This window comes from Melanerpes formicivorus, unplaced genomic scaffold, assembly GCF_026170545.1.
Source record: "Melanerpes formicivorus ecotype bairdi unplaced genomic scaffold, bMelFor1.0.p_v2 SCAF_26, whole genome shotgun sequence".
Lineage (NCBI taxonomy): Eukaryota > Metazoa > Chordata > Aves > Piciformes > Picidae > Melanerpes > Melanerpes formicivorus.
The window spans coordinates 2216946-2237774 of NW_027142378.1; the positions used below are offsets into that span (position 1 = coordinate 2216946).

General features: G+C 46.4%; 1 protein-coding gene across 1 annotated transcript in view; it reads left to right on the forward strand.

Moving 5' to 3' along the window:
- The window catches only part of COL19A1 (collagen type XIX alpha 1 chain), a 226365-nt gene that overhangs the window by 148523 nt on the left and 57013 nt on the right, over nucleotides 1-20829 (forward strand). The window contains exons 17-18 of the mRNA XM_068153439.1: nucleotides 7057-7110; nucleotides 19162-19215. Of these exons, the coding sequence (XP_068009540.1) occupies nucleotides 7057-7110; nucleotides 19162-19215 (108 nt within the window). The remainder of the gene's footprint in view (nucleotides 1-7056; nucleotides 7111-19161; nucleotides 19216-20829) is intronic.

Genomic DNA, 20829 nt, shown 5'->3' on the forward strand with positions numbered 1-20829 from the left:
TGTTCTAAGGTCTCCATGAAGCTTTCTCCAGGCTGAACAGCCCCAACTCTCTCAGCCTGTCCCCACTAGGGAGGGGAGGTGCTCCATCTCTCTGATCATCTTTGTGGCCACCTTCTGGACCCACTCCAACAATCTGATGTCCTTCTTGTGCTGGGGGCATCAGAACTGGAGGCAGGGCTGCATGTTGGGTCTCAGCAGAGCAGAGCAAAAGGGCAGAATCCCCTCCCTCATCCTGCTGCTCTCCCTGCTTTGGATGGAATCCAGCACATGGCTGCCTTCTGGGCTGCGGGCAATCATTGCCAACTCATTCTGAGTTTTGCATCAACTGATAACCCGAAGTGCAAGTCAAGGAGACAGGACAGAGTATCAGAAACATGGAATTAACTTGTGAGCACACTGATTGCCAGCAGAAATGTGTGCAGGCACAGAGGAACTAACCAGCGACTGGCTTTGTTTCCTTTCCTTTGGGCACTACTCTGAGTAGCATCAGCCAACTTGGTGACATCTCTTATCATTTTTCTTTAAGCTGGTGTAGGTGATACTGCATTTTTGTGATGTAGCTAAAGGAAATCTGTGATGCCTAGAGCATTTATTTATGTGCTGGGTGGGTTTAGAAGGTCAATATTTGCTCAGTGAACTCAACTGATTAAAGGTAATGGTCCTGTGCCACCAGCTGCCTGCCTCATGCACAGCTCTTGTGGGGGTGCCAAGACCTGCTTCTGGGGAGGCAATGGGAACTCTGGCTCCTCTGAACCCTCTCAGAAAGGACACTGAGATGTCTTCCCTTTTTTTTTTCCCTTTCTTTCTTTTTTCCCCTTTTTTTCTCTTTTCTTCCCCAGAAGGAAGATTCAGCATGGAGCTGTAAATATTTAGTCACAGTCTGGCTCATGGTCTGCTCGAGGGAAGGCTAGAATGGGTTTATCAAAAACGTCCTTCAAATCATTTTAATTGTCCTAAACAAGGCCACAAACTCCTTTTCTCTAGTTGCACTCTTCCTTAGAGTAGGTGTTTTGAGTTTTTGTTTATTTTTAACCTTATTGATGCTTGGGAAGTCATAGAGAAGCAGGAGTGCAGGCAAGCAGGTAGAGCTGTGTGCATCATAGAATCACAGAACTGTCAGGGTTGGAAAGGACCTCAAGGATCATCCAATTCCAAGCACCCTGCCATGGGCAGGGACACCTCACACTACAGCAGGTTGCTCACAGCCACATCCAGCCTAGCCTTCACAACCTCCAGGCATGAGGCTTCCACCACCTCCCTGGGCAACCTGTGCCAGGCTCTCACCATCCTCATGGGGAAGAACTTCTTCCTGACATCCAATCTGAATCTCCCCATTTCTAGTTTTCCTCCATCCCCCCCAGTCCTATCACTCCCTGACACCCTAAGAAGTCCCTCCCCAGCTTTCTTGTAGCCCCCTTCAGATACTGGGTCCCTAATACTTAAACCTCTTTCTTTCTCTCTTTTTCTTTCTCTTAATTTTTCTTTTTCTTTCCTTTCTTTCTCTTTCTTTTTCTTTCTTTCTCTCTTTCTCTCTTTCTTTCTTCCTTTCTTTCCTTCTCTTTCTGTATTTTCCTTCCTTCCTTCCTTCCTTCCTTCCTTCCTTCCTTCCTTCCTTCCTTCCTTCCTTCCTTCCTCCCTCCCTCCCTCCCTCCCTTCCTTCCTTCCTTCCTTCCTTCCTTCCTTCCTTCCTTCCTCCCTCCCTCCCTCCCTTTCTCTTTCTCTCCTATAACTGATTTTTGAGAGTCAAGGTTTGACTCAGGGATGTGCTCTGAATGACACTTTAGCTCCTCTTTTAGATAGAGACAAAATTGCCTTCCCCGACACAGTCCGTGTTTTCCTGTGTAATTAACACCTCGTTCACAGTTGTGTCTGTCAGTCAAAGCCCTGCCTTCTCCCCTCCCTGACACTTCCTTGATACTCTGTTTAGACTGCTGAGATTTTTAAGTGTCATCCTCCGGATACTTTAAATAAGCTCAAACAGGAAAGGGAAGGTGCTTCAGCAAGTCCCCAGTATGGATCATGACAGCCCAGAGGGAATATTTCAGAAGTATGAAGCAATTTATCTTTGTTTACTATTTACATCCTTACCTCTTGGTCTGGTTTGGGGTGGGGTTTTTGTCATACTTCCTAAGAAAAGCTTACTATTAGCTATTTCAGAGAACACTGCTTCCCAGCTTTATTTCTGGAGCAGAAATCAATCCGAAAGTCAAGATCTAGCAAACAACAGCCCCTTTTTGTTGTGCAAGTCTGCCTTTCCCTCTCTGTGCTCTCTGCCAGGCCAGCCAAGCTGCTCTCTCACCCAGTGAGATGCATCAAAATCAAAATTTGGGAGCCATCCTTACCCCAGCTGAGTTTCCAGCTCTGGCTGATCACAGAGCTGTGTAAACTGCAGTAACACCAATTTTAAGGCTACTTTATCCTTCCCATCCCTGGATCTGTCCATCTATCCACCTATCCATCCATCTATCTATCTATCTATCTATCTATCTATCTATCTATCTATCTATCTATCTATCCACCTATCCATTTATCTATCCATCTATCCATGTATCCACCTATCTATCCATCAATCTATCCATCTATCCATTTATCTATCATCTATCAACCAATCTATCCACCTATTCATTTATCTATCCATTATCGATCTTCTATCCATCCACTTATCCATTTATCCATCTATCTATCCATCTATCCATCATCCATCCATCTATCAATCCATCCATCTATCTATCCATTTATCTATCCATCTATCCATCCATGTATCCATCCATCTATGAATCTATCCATCTACCTATCCATTTATCTATCATCTATCAATCTATCTATCCCTCCATGTATCCATCTATCTATCCATCAATCTATCCATCTATCTATCCATTTATCTATCCATCTATCCCTCCATGTATCCATCTATCCATCCATCAATCTATCCATCTATCTATCCATTTATCTATCATCTATCAATCTATCCATCCACCTATCCATTTATCTATCCATCCATCTATCCATCCATGTATCCATCTATCCATCCATCAATCTATCCATCTATCTATCCATCTATCTATCATCTATCTATCATCTATCAATCTATCTATCCACCTATCATTTATCTATCCATCCATCTATCCATCCATCCATCAATCTATCCATCTATCCATCCATTTATCCATCTATCCATCCATCCATCTATCCATCCATCTTTCCATCTATTTATCAATCAATCAATCACTGCTTAATTTTGTTAATTAGAAGCATATGGCAAGTGCTAAAAAATGATAGCAATTAAAAAAGAAAACAACCACAAAACACGTGGCTGTTGATGAAGTGGAAAGAAAAATCTCCCCCCTTGCATACTTCATGTGCACACTAAAATATGGTGGCACAGAGGCCTCCGTCGTGACCCACAATCTACTAATATAGTTTCCATCTGTCTTGCTGGAGTGGAAATCAGTCCAAAAGGTCTAGATCTAGCAAAGAGCAGCCCCTTTTTCTTACCCAAGTATGCCTTTCCCTCTCTCTGCCCTCTGCCAGCTGCTCTGTCACCCACCACACAGGGTGCAGAGGAGGGCAACAAAGCTGGGGAAGGGCCTGAGCATAAATCTGATGAAGAGCAACTGAGGGAGCTGGGGATGGTTAGTCTGAAACAGAGGAGGCTGAGGGGAGACCTCACTGCTGTCTACAACTACCTGAAAGGACCTTGTAGAGAGGTTAGTGCTGGTCTCTTCTCAACAGGTAATTAGTGATAGAAGAAGAGGGAATGGCCTCAAGCTACAACTGGGTAGGTTTGGACTGGACAGTGGGAAGAGTTTTTTCCCAGCAAGAGTGGTCAGGGATTGGAACGTGCTGCCCAGGGAGGTGGTGGAGTGACCAACCCTGGTTTAGGGGTGAACCTTGCAGAGTAGGGCTCTGAGTTGGACTTGGTGATCCTGAGGGTCTTTCCCAGCCTGTATTTTTCTGTGATTCTGTGAAACTGCACCAAGATCAAACACAACTCCACTTTTCCATGGGCCATCCTTAGCCTAGCTGAGTTTGCAGCTCTGGCTGGTCACACAGCTGTGTGGACAGCACTACCAGCACAGCAGACAGCATCCTAAGCCTGAATGGTAAGGAGCAGTGTAGGCTGGAGCCCAGTATAAACACCTGGGGCTGTATTTTGGGGCTAAACATTTCCCCCGAGCTGCTCCCTGCTTGCAGCCCTGCATGCAGGAGTGCTGCTGGGATTAAACAGCTCAGCAAGTAACAGATGTCTCAGCTAGTTAAGACCTAGGAATTTGGCACTCCAAATATGCTGAGGTATGGGGGGTTTTGTCATGCTGCCCTTAAAACACACTGACTGACTGGGCACCTTCCTAAACTCTGCTGCAAGGCACAGCCTGGTGGGTGAAACACGTCCTAGAAGCCTTCCTGAAGAGTTCCAAAGCTCTGCCTCTGTGGTGGTTTTAGGCTATGCCTTTAAAATTTGTTACAGGTTTTGAGCAGAAAAGAAGAAAAATAGAAATAACTCACTACTGAGTGTAAAAAGGAAAACTAAAGGAATGCTAAAACTAAATACAGCTTCCATTTGCTTCATACTGAGCTGGTCTGGCAAAGTTAATGTTGGGTCCTCCTGCTACCCAGGAGAGTCTCTGGCATCTAGGCAAGAGGTTATCCTGGTGAGCTGCAGGGTGTGAGGAGGAGAGATTTTTCCACCCTCACTGTCATCATCTTGTTTCCCCTCAGCACAGATCAAGATTAATGAAAGGCAGAGCATGAGAGGGGTTCCCTGTGGACCAGGGCTCTTACCTGTAAAGAGAGAAGCTGAGATTTCACTTTCTGTTCCTTAGATAACTTCTGCACTTTGTGTGAGGTCATCACTTAATAAAACACAGAAGCAGGGTCAGAGGTAAGGGACCACAGCTTACAGAAATATCCTTATGTGTTAATTGTGAGCTGTCAGCAAGAATCTGAAGTGTTTAAGACCAGGCTGGATGAGGCTTTGAGCAACTTGGTTTAGTAGAAGGTGTCCCTGCCAGCGTCAGGGCAGGGAGGTTGGAATTAGTTGATCTTTAAAGTCCCTTCCAACTGAAGCCATTCTCTGATTCTCAGGTTTTAACTTCTTAAGCCACATTTTCACCAGGACTTCCCCCTAATGCTTTTTGTTGATTGATCTTTACCATATGCAAAGGGAAACTTTAATCTGAATGGATGTGATGCTCTTTATTTTGTGTGCGTGTGTGCGTGCCCTCACATCTAGAAATCAGTTCTTCTCCACTGCTGTTCCTAAAAAAAAATGGGCATCAGATTTCAGCTGGGCAATGAAGATGGAAATTACTGTAAATTACTTCTCTTTTGATGTTGATCTTCCTAAAAAAAAAAACCAAAACAAACAAAATAAAAGGGAAAATAAAAACCCAGAAAGGATGCATGAAATCAGCAGCTGTTCGGCTGAGCCCTGCACTAATAAACTCTGGTCATCATATGTGGATGGTTTGTGCAGAAGCTGAGTGGGAAGACTCCTTTTAAGTTGACATTTATGGACCTTATCACAGAATCACCAAGGTTGGAAGAGACCTCATAGATCATCAAGTCCAACCTGGCACCACAGACCTCATGACTAAACCATGTGCCACGTCCAATCCCCTCTTGAACACCTCCAGGGATGGGGACTCCACCACCTCCCTGGGCAGCACATTCCAATGGCTAACAACTCCCTCTGTGAAGAACTTTCTCCTCATCTCCAGCCTAAACTTCCCCTGGCACAGCTTGAGACTGTGTCCTCTTGTTTTGGTGCTGGTTGCCTGGGAGAAGAGACCAACCCCCACTGCTGTAGACAGCAAGAAGGTCTCCCCTGAGCCTCCTCTTCTCCAGGCTAAACAATCCCAGCTCCCTCAGCCTCTCCTCGTAGGGCTTGTGCTTATGTTCTAACACAAATGATTTTGAATCTGCATTACAGACACAGAAAGTGGTAAGTGCATGAGGAAGGTGAATTGGTTGTGCAAAGAAATCTCTGACTTCTCTGCTTGTTATCACCTCCTGGAGAAGAAGAGGCTTTGGTGTTTCACTTAAACAGAGGGGAAAACCTCTTCACTTTGAGGGTGGCAGAGCCCTGGAGCAGGCTGCTCAGAGAGGTTGTGGAGTCTTCTTCTCTGGAGGCATTCAATAGCCAGTTGGATGAGCTCCTGTGTGATTCATTCTGGGTGATCCTGCCCTAGGAGGGGTTGGACTCGATGATTTGAATGAGTTCACAGAGTTGTATCTGCTCAGCTTGGAGAAGAGAAGGCTCCAAAGTGACCTTAGAGTGGCCTTCCAGTACCTGAAGGGGACCTACAAGAAAGCTGGAAAGGGAGATTTTATAAAGGCTTGTAGTGATGAGAGGGAATAGATTGAAGCTTGAGGAGAGCAGATTGAGACTGGAGATTAGGAAGCAAGAAATTGACAGTGAGGGTGGTGATACACTGGAACTGGTTGCCCAGGGCAGTTGTAGATGTAGGTGTTCAAGGCCAGGTTGGACGAGGCTTTGAGCAACCTGCGCTGGTAGAAGGTATCCCTGCCCAGGGCATAGGGGTTGGCACTAGATGGTTCCTTACAAGCCAAACCATTCTGTGACTCTATGATCTTCAGAGGTCCCTTCCTACCCCTACCACTCAATGAATCTATTTGTTAAGAGGTTATATCACACCTGTGGGATTACAGTGCACATCAGGGTGACTACTGAAGCCCGGTTTAACGTGCCAAGCTCTGCTGTATTCAGACGAAATCTCATTTCTCTACACCTCATCACGATGCTCCTTTGACAGCCTTATCAATGAGCTCTCATCTCAGAGACACAGCTTTAAAATATGCCAGGCAATGCTAGTGAGTGATGCAAATCTACTTTCTCATAACTACTAAGAACCAATCCTAAAAGCAGTAGAATTAGATAGCTCTGCAGTGACTGATGGAGACTATTCATCTTGGATAGCTTTTGAATTTCTTTTGCTAATAAGCAAGGCAGTAAAGCTCTTCTTAAAGAGAACTCGTGTTGCAAATCACTCATGTCTAAATCTCTGCTGTTCTTGTTTGTTTGTTTGTTTCTAGGGAAGAAGAGGCAAACCAGGTCTCCCAGGAAAACCAGGGCCACCAGGACCTCCTGTGAGTAACTAACAATGGGAATGGGAAATTTTTACTCTGTGTTGGAATAGAGTTGGTTGAGGGCTGACCTGATGGAGAGCAGTGAAAGGGAAAAGGACCTGGGGGTCCTAGTGGATGGAAGGTTGACCATGAGCCAGCAATGTGCTCTGGTGGCCAAGGCGGCCAAGGGCATCCTGGGGTGGATTAGAAGGGCTGTGATTAGGAGATTGAGAGAGGTTGTCCTGCCCTTCTACTCTGCCCTGGTGAGGATGCATGTGGAGTATTGTGTCCAGTTCTGGGCCCCTCAGCTCAAGGAGGGCATCAGGGAACTGCTTGAAAGAGTCCAGCACAGAGCCACAAAAATGCTGAAGGAAGTGGAACATCTTCCTTAGGAGGAGAGCCTGAGGGGGCTGATGGCTCTGTAGCTTGGAGAGGATGAGCCTGAGAGGTGACCTCATTCCTGTTGATAAAGATGTGCAAGGCAAGTGCCAAGAGGCTGGAGCCAGGCTCTGCTGGGTGATGCCCAAGGATAGCACAAGGGGCAATGGTGGAAGCTGAGGCATAGGAAGTTCCATGGAAACAGAAGGAAGAATTTTTTTCATTGTGAGGGTGACAGAGCCCTGGAGCAGGCTGCCCAGGGGGGTTGTGGAATCTCCCTCTCTGGCGATATTCAAAACCCACCTGGATGTGTTCCTGTGTGATCTGCTCTAGGTGCTCCTGCTCTGGCAGGGGGGTTGGACTGGATGAGCTTTGGAGGTCCCTTCCAACCCCTACCATTCTGTGGTGCTGTGGATTTTGCTCACATCTATACAGGAGGTTATAACTGAAAACGTTTACTCTGCTGCATCCAACAGCTCTTATTGACAGCCTTTTGATATAGCAAAGATAAAAGGCCTGGGCCTACAAATAGGAGGAATTACAGAACAAGAAGCAGAAACTGTCTGGTGTTTGAAAGAAGGCCTGGCCATGGCTGGATGCTAAATGTGAATGCTGTGCATTCATTCACGTTCCAGCGTGCGTGATGGAGGAGATGGGATAATTTCTGTCCCAGAGGGGTGATTTGAAAGATGAAGGACCCTGTGAAGCATGTGCCAACTGTCTGAATGGTGAGGAGGATTATACCCAGCTCTGGAATGAGCACTCAGCTGCAGTTCAAATGAGTTTACTGAAGAATTAAAAAGATTAAGAAATACATGACTCTATGAAAGGATTTGGAATAGAAGGAACTAAAGCATTTGGCTCAGATCTAAGAGGTTTAGGATTTTCATGTTTTACATTTTTTTTTCCTTAAGTGATACACAATTTCAAAACCCAAGTCAGGCAGGGATGTGTATTAGTCTGGAATGGGTGCAGCTTTCTTTTGGTGGATGGAAGACTTGGATACATTTGTAATACTCCCTGTATATTGTGTTGAAAACCCTAAGTTGTCATGCACAAATATAAACCATCTGCTTATTTCTGGGTTAAGGAAACTTCCACTGCTTTACATTCTTAATATCTAACAAGGTACCTTAATATCCAGCAAGGTACATTTAATATCCAACAAGGTACCTTTAATATCCAACAAGGTACCTTAATATTCAACAAGGTACCTTAATATCCAACAAGGTACCTTTAATATCCAACAAGGTACCTTAATATCCAACAAGATATCTTAATATCCAACAAGATACCTTACTATCCAAGAAGGTACCTTAATATCCAACAAGGTACCTTAATATTCAACAAGATACCTTTAATATCCAGCAAGGTACCTTAATATCCAACAAGGTACCTTTAATATCAAACAAGATACCTTAATATCCAACAAGATACCTTTAATATCCAACAAGATATCTTAATATCCAACAAGATACCTTACTATCCAAGAAGGTACCTTTAATATCCAACAAGGTACCTTAATATCCCACAAGATACCTTTAATATCCAACAAGGTACCTTTAATATCCAACAAGATACCTTAATATCCAACAAGGTACTTTAATATCCAACAAGATATCTTAATATCCAACAAGGTACCTTAATATCCAATAAGGTACCTTTGCAAGCAGTCCCTCTGCAACCTTCTTGTAGCCCTCTTCAGGTCCTGGCAGGCTGCTATTAGCTCTCCCTGGAGCATTCTCTTCTTCAGTCTGAGATAACCTTTAAAAGCAAGCAAACAAAAGGCTCAATAAAACAAACAAACAAACAAACCCCACATAAAATGCCAAAGCAAACCAAAAAACCCCAAACACGGAACCTAAACAACCAAACTAACAAAAACAAAAGCCCCAAATAAAACAAAATGAAGCAAAATGCACCAAAACAAAATTAAATAGGCCAAAACAAAAATGAAAGGAAATAGACCAGAACAAAATGAAGCAAAATGCACCAAACCAAAATGAAGCAACATAGACCAAAACAAAATGAAACAAAACAGACCAAAACAAAAGGAAACAAAGTGCACTAAACCAAAATGAGACAAAATACACCAAAACAAAACTGAACAACCCCCAGACACATAAACAAATAAAACCCCAACCAAACAACCAACAACAACAATAAAAGAGCCCACACCAAAATAAAACCAAAAGCCAAGCAAGCAAGCAAGCAGCAAACCCAAGAAGCAAACCAAAGCAGAGGTCAATCTTTGACTTCATCTACTCAGCATTTTGTGAGCCAGTGAAACACTGTTTCTCCACTGCAGATTTCTGCCATCACAGGTTTGCTGGCAGGTCAGGCTTGTGAAGATGTATGATCCTGAGAGACATCCCAGAAATGCTGAGTGGAAGCTAAAGTGCAGTTTTGAGGCAAACCTCTTGATTTCCTCACAGCATATGTCAGAGTGGCAGCATCCACTTCAATCAGCAGCAAAACTTTTGCTGCTTATCCATAGGAGGTAGAGACGAGTGAGGGGAGGAAGGGGGAAAGTTGAGGGAAGCGAAGAGGTGAAAGGAAAAGAGGTCTACAGCTACCAACACTGCAAGGGTCAGCAAGGAATAAGAGAGGAGAGGATAGGAGAGGATGGGATGGGATGGGATGGGATGGGATGGGATGGGATGGGATGGAATGGAATGGAATGGAATGGAATGGAATGGAATGGAATGGAATGGAATGGAATGGAATGGAATGGAATAGAATAGAATAGAATAGAATAGAATAGAATAGAATAGAATAGAATAGAATAGAATAGAATAGAATAGAATAGAATAGAATAGAATAGAATAGAATAGACATAGACCAAACCACACCAGACCAGGTTGGAAAAGACCTTTGAGATCATCTAGTCCAACCTCTCATCCAACACTAGCTCTGCGTGGGAACTGCAACCTAGTTCTCCACATCAGAAAACTATTCCTCAAGCAGTCACAGCCTTAAAAGTGTTTGGGTTTGGTCTAACTATCTTGATGCAGTCCTTACTTTAGACACAGCTGCACCAGCATCTTGTGTTCCTCTTCCAAGGCTGTGAATCTAACACATAGAAGCAGCCTAGTCTGAAAGCAGCAGTGCCAGCTAATGCATGCTGGCAGTGTCCCCACGTTTAAAGTGCTACAGCTTGTGCATAGCAAAAGGACTCTAACAAGATCCATCATTCCTCCTCTCCTTTTCCCAGCTCAGACTATATTAAATGTGATTCCACTTCATCTCTACTAAGTGGTGGCAGCTCACTTGTGCACAAGGATTTATGAAGGCAACAAAGCTGGGGAGGGGTCTGGAGAACAGGGCTGGCGAGGAGCAGCTGAGGGAACTGGGGGTGTTTAAGTCTGGAGAAAAAGAGGTTGAGGAGAGACCTTCTGGCTCTCTGCAACCGCCTGAACCAGGTGGTCTTGGTCTCTTCTCCTTAGTAACAAGTGATAGAAATAGAAATGGGTAGATTCAAATTGGATGTTAGGAAGAAGTTCTTCCCCATGAGGGTGGTGAGACACTGGAACAGGTTGCCCAGGGAGGTGGTGGAAGCCTCATCCCTGGAGGTTTTGAAGGCCAGGCTGGATGTGGCTCTGGGCAACCTGATGTAGTGTGAGGTGTCCCTGTCCATGGCAGGGGGTTGGAACAGGATGATCCTTGAGGTCCCTTCCAACCCTGACAATTCTATGATTCTATGATGAGGGGGAATGGCCTTAAGTTGCAACAGGGAAGGTTTAGGTTGGAGATTAGAAGAAACTTCTTGACTGAAAGGGTTTCCAGACACTGGACCAGGGAGGTGGTTGATTCCCCATTCCCAGAGTTGTTTAAAGGATGCAGAGATGTGGTGCTCAGGGTCATGGCTTAGCACCAGCCTTGGCAGAATTAGAGGATGGTTTGGACTCAATGACCTTAAAGGTGGTTTCCAGCCAAAACAATTCCATCATTCTATAACTATTTGGCCTTCACTTTGGCCTTTTCAAAGCGCAACGAGGTGGTTGCACATCCAAGGGAAGCTGGGCACATCCAGGGCACACAATGCTTGACAGATTGACTCCAAGTATTAAATTGGAACTCCTCAGTAAGTGTGGTGTTTGGTGCTGCTTTGGAAGAGTATGAAATTTCCATTTGAGGAAAACAAAGGGGATTGTCAAGGTAGCTCAACACATCCTGCAGGTTTGAAGCTATTAAATTTACCTAACTTACCAGTTGATGCCACAGTGTTAAGTAGTTGATTCATAGATTAGATCAGCCAGATGTGCAGTAATGATAGGGGGGAACCAAACCACCATGAGAGGGCAAGTTCTGCCTGCTTGAGAAGAAGTGAACAGGGTACAATCCTCAGGGGATTTGGTGTAAAGGAGGGTCCTAAGGAACTGTGTGCAGGGAGGGATTGTAAAGCCACATCCTTGGCAGTCAAAAGGGCTTTACATTGGGCACTAGTGAGTGGTGTGAGCTTTGATTCATTGCAGTTATAACTTTTTCTCTACTTACTACATGGTTATTTTTTTCTAGCCCACCATACCTTATCTGTTTGGGCTTTTTACACAATCTAATTTCTGGGAGACTCCCTCCCCATTACAACTGATGTTTGTAGTGAATTTCTAGTCCCGCATCTTCTTATCTTTGGTTAAAAACCTGTCCTGAAACGTAGGATGACTGCTGCTGGTGAGAAAACTTTGAATACTACATCCAGCTCCCCAGCATAAGAATGACACAGAGCTGCTGGAGCAAGTCCAGAGGAGGACCACAAGGATGATCCAAAGGCTGCAGCACCTCTGCTGCGAGGATAGGCTGAGGGAGCTGGGGGTGTCCAGCCTGGAGAAGAGAAGGCTCTGGGGGAACCTTAAAGTTGCCTTCCAATAGCTGAAGGGATCCTGCAGGAAGGATGCAGAGGGACTTTTCATGAGGGTGTCTAGAGACAGGACAAGGGGCAATGGTTTCAAGCTGAGGGAGAGCAGGGTTACACTGGAGCTCAGGAAGAAGCTCTTCAATAGAAGAGAGACTCTGGCACAGGCTGCTCAGGGAGGCTGTGGATGCCTCTTGCCTGGGGGTGTTCAAGGCCAAGCTGAACGAGAGTCTAGTTGAGAGGTGCTCCTGCCCATGGTGGGGAGGTTGGAGACAATGATCTCTGAGATCACTTCCAACCTGAGCTGTTCTATGAAACCACTCAGTTAAAGTGATACTCTCATGCAGCTTCTTCCTTTCTTTTCTGTCATTTTTCCCCTTATCTATTCTTTGTGGTGGCTTTTTTTCCCTGAGGAAAATCCTGTGCCCACAAAAGAGAAGAAGTTAATGAGGATTTTTACTGATGGATTACAAAACATATTGCTGAGAGCCTACCCAGATAATGATCAAGTCACCATCCATGAAGGTGTAGAAGAAATGTGTGGCCATGGCACTTTGGAACATGGTGTAATGGCCATAATGGTGTTAAGTTGAAGGTTGGACTCAAAGATCTTGGACTTGAGACCTTTAATGTCTCTTCCAACCAAAACATTCCGAGGGAGAGGAGAGGGAGAGGAGAGGGAGAGGAGAGGGAGAGGAGAGGGAGAGGAGAGGGAGAGGAGAGGGAGAGGAGAGGGAGAGGAGAGGGAGAGGAGAGGGAGAGGAGAGGGAGAGGAGAGGGAGAGGAGAGGGAGAGGAGAGGGAGAGGAGAGGGAGAGGAGAGGGAGAGGAGAGGGAGAGGAGAGGGAGAGGAGAGGGAGAGGAGAGGGAGAGGAGAGGGAGAGGAGAGGGAGAGGAGAGGGAGAGGAGAGGGAGAGGAGAGGGAGAGGAGAGGAGAGGTTCGGAGAGGAGAGGTTCGGAGAGGAGAGGTTCGGAGAGGAGAGGAGAGGTTCAGAGAGGAGAGAAGAGGAGAGAAGAGGTGACCAGACCAGGTTGGAAAAGACCATGGGTACTGGAAAGCTGCTCTAAGGTCTCCTCAGAGATTTCTCCTCTCCAGGCTGAACAGACTAACCTCCCTCCTGATCATTGAGTCCAACCTGTCACCCAACACCATCTAATCAACTAAACCATGGCACCAAGCACCCCATCCAGAGTTCACCACAGTGTCCAAAGTTACTGGAGAAACTTAGGCTACCTGAGATGAGGGCACTCAAGGAACCTAGAGAAAGTCCATGGAGCTGCCTGGATTCCAAATGAACTGGAATAATCACAGAACTGTCAGCTCTGGACGGGACCTCAAGGATCATCCAGTTCCAACCCCCCTGCCAGGTTGCTCAGAGCCACATCGAGCCTGGCCTTAAAAACTTCCAGGGATGAGGCTTCCACCACCTCCCTGGGCAACCTGTTCCCATTAATTCTGGAGAATTCTAGGAATAATAAATACCAGCATGTAATGCAGACTGAAATTTACACCTCAATGATCTTAGTTTTTTCTTTTCCAGCTGTAGCAATTCTATGATCCTGTGCCCTTTTTATTTTCCTTTTTTTTTTTTTATTAAAGTTTATTACATAAGACAGACCTGAAAAGTGTTCTGCTATTCCCTCCTGGTTCAGAATTCATGGTTTGCATCCTTGCTGTCTGCTGGCTTTGAGTTAGTGCTCTGCTCTTTGGATGAGCTGAGATGCGTGCTCCCTCTTGCCTCGCTCCGGCGAGCGGCAATTTCTGCTGCAAGGAAGGGAGGCTGAGTAGAACGGCAGCTCCCTCTAGTGCTTTCTCAGCCCATCAGAAGAGCAGATTGAAGCTCCTCTTCAAGATAATGCTCATTTTGCTCTCAGAAACGTTCTGAAAACGATGGTTGGGAATCAAAACTTCAGGTGCTCTTCAAATGTAAGCACGAAGTTCTTCACCAGGAGTTCTTCCCCATGAGGGTGGTGAGACACTGGAAGAGGTTGCCCAGGGAGGTGGTGGAAGCTTCATCCCTGAAGGTTTTGAAGGCCAGGCTGGATGTGGCTGTGAGCAACCTGCTGTAGTGTGAGGTGTCCCTGCCCATGGCAGGGGGGTTGGAACTGGCTGATCCTTGAGGTCCCTTCCAACCCTGACAATTCCATGATTCTGAGTCCATTTACTCCTAAAGCCTTCTGAGAGAGATAATGTCTCTTTCCCATGCATGGCTCTTCACTGCCACGGAAATGCTCATTGTAGGAGACAAAAAGAAATGCCATGATCCTTAGATGCTGCAAGTAGAGCATTTTGACCAGGCTGCAGAAGTAAACTGTAGCTGGCTTTCAGCTTTCTTCCACTGTAGCTTCTAACAAAAACTTCTCCAGGACTTAGCAATGCAAGAAGGGGTTCCCAGCAGAGCAGGTTTCATTTTGTCTGTGTATTACGCATGGGCTGCCCAGTTCCCACACTGCTTAAAAGGAGATGTATAGAAGGAGTCTGAACTTAGGATCTGTATGCAGTTGGGTTAAGGATAGATTCATAGCATCACCCAGGCTGGAAGGGACTTGTAAAGGCCAGCTGGTCCAACCCCCCCACAGTGAGCAGGAACATCCTCAGCTAGATTAAGTTGCTTAGAGCCCTGTCCAGCCTCACCTTGAATATCTTCAGGGAAGGGGCCTCAACTACCTCTCTGGTAACCTGTTTCAGCGCTCAACCAGTCTCATGGTACAGAACTTGCTCCTCCCATCCAATCCAAATCTGCTCTTCACTAGTTTGAAGCTCATCCTGTCATTGCAGGCCTTTGCAAACAGTCTCTCTCCATCCTTCTTGTAGCCCTCTTCAGGTACTGGAAGGCTGCTCTTAGGTCTCCCTGGAGCCTTCTTTTCTCCAGGCTGAACACCCCCAGCTCCCTTAGCCTGGCCTGGAGCAGAGGTGCTCCAACCCCCTGATCATTTTCATGGCCCCCCCTCTGGACCTGCTCCATCAGCTCCATGTCCTTCCTGTGTCAAGGGCTCCAGAGCTGCACACAGTACTCCAGGTGAGGTCTCACCAGAGCAGAGTCAAGTGTCAGAATCACCCTTCTCCATCCCTGGCCACGCTGCTTTGATGCAGCCCAGGCTGCCATTGCCTGGTTTTGTGTAGAGCTTTTTTGTTTGGTTTCCTCTTTGTCCTTCCCAGAACACAGCTACATGGTGTCCAACACTGTTATGGTCAGCTGGAGGAGGTTTAAGGGGTGGAGGTTTTGTTCCTGTTGGGGGTTTTGTGTTATTTTTGCAAGAGTCAGCAGCTGGAGGCTTCTATTTACATAGGTAGGTGAGAGGACAAAAAAAGGAGTTTTATTGGGGTTTTGTTTTTCCATTAAGACTTAACTTCATGCTTTATGTCCCAGTTTTCTCTGTCTCTGCTGGAACTGTTATGGCTGGAGGAATTCCATTTCTCTGTAGTTTCCATTTTAGTGAGATAGCAGAGTGTTCTTAAAACAAAAAGAGTGCCAAGCTAGATCTGTGCCCCAGATTTCCACCAGTGTAACCATGCTCTGCAGGGCAAGTCCAAACACAACTTCTGCCCAGTGGTGCTGTTTGTGCTTTGGATTTTTAGAGGTAAGAAAGGTAGGAATCTACCTGACTGGGCCAAGTTCTATCTTGTCCAAGAAGCTGTCTGTGGCAGAGGCAAGAAAGAATCTGCAGTCAATGACTCTTAAACCTCCTGTTTTCTACCAAGACATCCAAAGTGCTTTTTTGCATTCAGAACAGACTTATTTGGAATTGATATAGCCCTTGGAGGTCAGCTTTCAGTTCATCACTTACCTTTGCAAGGGGAGCTTCATACCCAGTTTTGGGCACCTCAGTAGCATAGCGTAGCGTAGCGTAGACCAGACCAGGTTGGAAGAGACCTTCAAGATCATCAATTCCAACCTATCATCCAACATCATCTAATCAACTAAACCATGGCACCAAGCACCCCATCAAGTCTCCTCCTAAACAGCTCCAATGATGGCGATTGAGGTGCTAGAGGGAGTGCAGAGGAGGGCAAGGAAGCTGGGGAAGGGGCTGGGGAATTAATCTGATGAGGAGGGACTGAGGGAGCTGGGGCTGCTTAGTTTGAGGAAGAAAAGGCTAAGACGACACCTCATGGCTCTCTGCAACTGTCTGAAAGGATGTTGTGGAGAGGCTGGTGGTGGTCCCTTCTCACAAGTAGTTAGTGACAGAACAAGAGGCAATGGCCTCAAGCTGCAGCAGGGCAGGTTTAGACTGGACATTAGGAAGAATTTTTTTTCCCAGCAAGAGTGGTCAGGGATTGGAATGTGCTGCCCAGGGAGGTGGTGGAGTCACCAACCCTGGATGTGTTTAAAGGTGGTTTGCATGTGGTGCTGGGGGCTATGGTTTAGGGTTGAACCTTGCAGAGCAGGGTTCTGAGTTGAACCTGATCCCAAGAGTCTTTTCCAACCTGAATGATTCTATTCTATTCCATTCTATTCTATGATTCCATGATTGTGTTATCTTCACAACTCTTCTTGCTTGGAAGATCAGCTTTCTGACACTCCCTGAAGTCTTAAAGTCAAACAGGGTTTCATTTTTGTTTGGGTTGCATGTGAGGCAGTGGAGGAGTTCACAGACTGCTTGAATTTCTTCATTTCACTCCATCCCCTTTTAGTCTCTTGTTATTTAGTTACAAATGGCAGGGCCACCAAACTAGTTATCTTAAACAGCCAGCAGCTTGCCTTGGAAACCTCATTTCCCCTGCCTCAGAACAGGCTGCCATTCCTCTACCAACACTGTGAAAGTGGATGAATGTTATCACTTAATTGTACTGAACAGAAAATTAAAGCAGAGATAAGTGAAAACTGTCAGCAGCGTTTCTGGCATCCCTGGACTTTCAGCTGCTGTTTTAGGAGGATATAGGAAATGCTTACAGGGAAGGCAGGAGAGGAGGGCCTGGCAAGGGTTGGTCCTGTTCTTGTTTTCTATGCATTTAAATTATTAAAATCCCTATCAGAAAGTCATTTACTTAATGCATTCTGCTGGGGGAGATGTCAGTCATGCCTCCATCATTCTGCCCATTTGCTCAGGGTACAGTTGCACAATATTGCACATCTGCACTGATCAGCTTCACAGGGTTGGCTTTTTTTTTTCCCCCCCCATTACACTCATCAGCAAAACAATATTTTACTTTAATGGGCAGACACAGATCTGAAAGAGATGGATGCAGTGATTACACTGAGTCACTGGCTGGGCTGTGTTCCATGAAAGCTGTGTTCCATGAAAGCTGGGGTTGCTTAGACTGGAGAACAGGAGGCTCAGGGGAGACCTTATTGCTGTCTACAACTCCCTGCAGGGAGCTTGTAGCCAGGTGGGGGTTGGTCTCTTCTCCCAGGCAACCAGCACCAGAACAAGAGGACACAGTCTCAAGCTGCACCAGGGGACGTTCACACTGGATGTTAGGAGGAAATTCTACACAGAGAGAGTGATTGCCTACTGGAATGTGCTGCCCAGGGAGGTGGTGGAGTCACCATCATTGGAGGTGTTCAGGAGGAGACTGGATGGGGTGCTTGGTGCCATGGGTTAGTTGATTAGACGGTGTTGGATGATAGGTTGGACATGATGATCTCCAAGGTCTTTTCCAACCTGGTTAATTCTATTGTATTCTCAAGGCCCCCTGGCTGAGATGCAACCAATGCAATTGGCTTGTTGCACATGGTGATGGGGAGGGCTCATCCAGCATTCTCATCTTGACACAAATGCAAGCAAACTACCAAAGCTAAAGGAGGAAAAGATCACAGATCACAGGATGTTAGGGGTTGGAAGGGACCTCTGGAGAGTTTCCAGTCCAAGCCCCCTGCCAGAGCAGGACTAGAGAATCCAGCACAGGTCACACAGGAACACATCCAGAAAGGACTGGAAAGTCTCCAGAGAAGGAGACTCCACAACCTCTCTGGGCAGCCTGTTCCAGTACTCTGTGACCCTCACAGTGAAGAAGTTCTTCCTCATGATGAGGTGGAACTTCTGTGCTGCAGTTTCCATCCATTGCCCCTTGTCCTATCCCAGGGCACAAGTGAGCAGAGGCTGTTCCTGTCCCTTCCTTCCTGACCCCAGCTCTCAGATATTTATAGACATTGATCAGATCCCCTCTCAGTCTTCTCCTCTCCAGACTGAACAGCCCCAGGGCTCTCAGCCTTTCCTCACCAGGCAGTGCTTCATCATCCTGGTAGCCCTCTCTTGGACTCTCTCCAGCAGATCCATGTCCTGAACTGGGGAGCCCAGAACTGGGTGCAATATTCCAGGTGAGGTCTCAGCAGGGCAGAGTAGAGGGGGAAAACAAGCTCCCTGGACCTGCTGGCCACACTCCTCTTAATTCACCCCAGGATCCCATTGGCCTTCTTGGCCACCAGGGCACATTGCTGACCCATGCAGAACTTCTTGTCCACCAGCTCTCCCAGGTCCTTCTCCTTGGGGTTGCTCTCCAGCAGATCACCTCCCAAGCTGTGCTGCTGCAGTTTATTACTCCTTCCCAGGTACTCTGCCCTTGCCGAACCTCATTAGCTTCCAAGATGTTATCAGCCTCAGTAATTCCCACACTTTGGAGCTCTTTCCTTTTTAAGCAGCTGTGTTTGTACTTCTGCCTTCTCTGTAGGGAAAAAAAACAACATCTGAAACCTGTTTGTAATTTTGGAGAACAACCAGGACTTATTTTCCTTTCTTACTCACTCAACTCTACTTTTCTGTGTTCTTCCCTCCTCTTGATGACACAATTGGACATGAACAAAGGAAACAAGGAAACCTTTCACATGAGCACAGCTCTTTGAACACAGGTATGTAAAAAGAAAGTAAATTGAATGACATGTTGCCTGTTTTTCCACCTAGGGCCCTTCTGGACTAAAAGGAATTCTGGATTCACTGAACAAACCTTCTAATGAGGTATGGGCACTTGATGGAGTGCTTGTGTTTATGGCTAAGAAGTATCTAAGGTAGGAATGACCACAGGTTTTACCCCTGCAGCCACATTCCAAATTAATCCAGAAGGCAAACCCTTTCCTGTCCCCTTTCTGCGTCCTGGTACAGCCACAACTCACACTTCAGAACACAGAAAGTGAAGAAAGAGGCTGAGGGAGCTGGGGGTGTTCAGCCTGGAGAAGAGGAGGCTCAGGGGAGACCTCATTGCCATCTGCAACTATGTGAAGGGAAGTTGTAGCCAGGTGGGGGTTGGTCTCTTCTCACAGGCAAGCAGCACCAGAACAAGAGGACACAGTCTCAAGCTGTGCCAGGGGAGGTTTGGGCTGAATGCTAGGAAGAAAATCTTCACAGAAAGAGAGATTGGCCAGCAGTATATGCTGCCCAGGGAGGTGGTGGAGTCACCATCACTGGAGGTGTTTAAAAAAAGCCTGGATGAGGCACTTGGTGCCATGTTTTAGTTGATTAGGTGGTGTTGGGTGATAGGTTGGACTGGATGATCTCAAAGGTCTTATCCAACGTGGTTAGTTCTGTATTTGTGTATGAAGGATGGGGATTCACTTGTCACAATGGCCCTCTCTCAGTGATTCTTTCTGTAGAGAAGTGTGACTGAGACTTCCAAACCAGCCTGAACTTTTATTTTGCCCTCTGCCTTTACCACCATGAAACAGAACCACACTGGAGAAGAGGCAGTCTTGTCCTGTCTGTTCTTTATGACATTTGTCTTGTGATTTACAAGAAGTGATTCTCCCTTTCCAACCTGCCCCTCTTCCTGAAGGCTTCCTGTTCAGAGCTGATTGATAGGGGAATGCATTTTCCAGATGTGCTTTATGGCTTTTCTTCCTCCTTTCCTTCCTTATTTCTGAAAAGGAGGCAGTGAGGGGGAGGAAATGCTCTGCAAATGAGGCACAAAAGCAGAGATTTATTGAATGATGAGAGCAGACTCCAGGGGCCTCCAGGTAAAAAACAGTGCAATTAGCATCACATCATCTGCCTAAACAGCTCCTGCTCCCCTACCACCATTTTTGCACTCATCCTAGAGCCAGGGACAAGACCCTCACCAGCCAAGATACCACACAGAGGAGCTCAGCCCCAGTAAGGAAGCCCAGCCAGCACCCGTGGGTGATATTGGAGTAGTCATCAATCATGTTCCTAGCTGACCGGGGGGCCACCAGGCCCCCCGGCCTTTGTTGTCACCACCACCATCACCCAGTGTGCACCATGGGCACTCACCAGTGATGAGAGGAGGATCCTCAGCCCAGATGGGCTCAGCTTAGGACTGCAGCTCTTCCTGGAGGGGATTAAATAGGGGAGTGGGTGGGGAGGGCAAAGTGGCCACACCTGGGGTGGGAGGAGACTCAAACAGAGCCCAGGTGCTGTGGGATTTGAGGGGAAAAAGGGGGAAATGGGGTGGGTGAGGGACTTTTAAGGCATCAGGTGATGATTGGACTGGGGTAGAAATGAGAAGATTCAGATTGGATGTTAGGAAGAAGTTCTACCCCATGAGGGTGGTGAGACACTGGCAGAGGTTGCCCAGGGAGGTTGTGGAAGCCTCATCCCTGGAGGTTTTGAAGGCCAGGC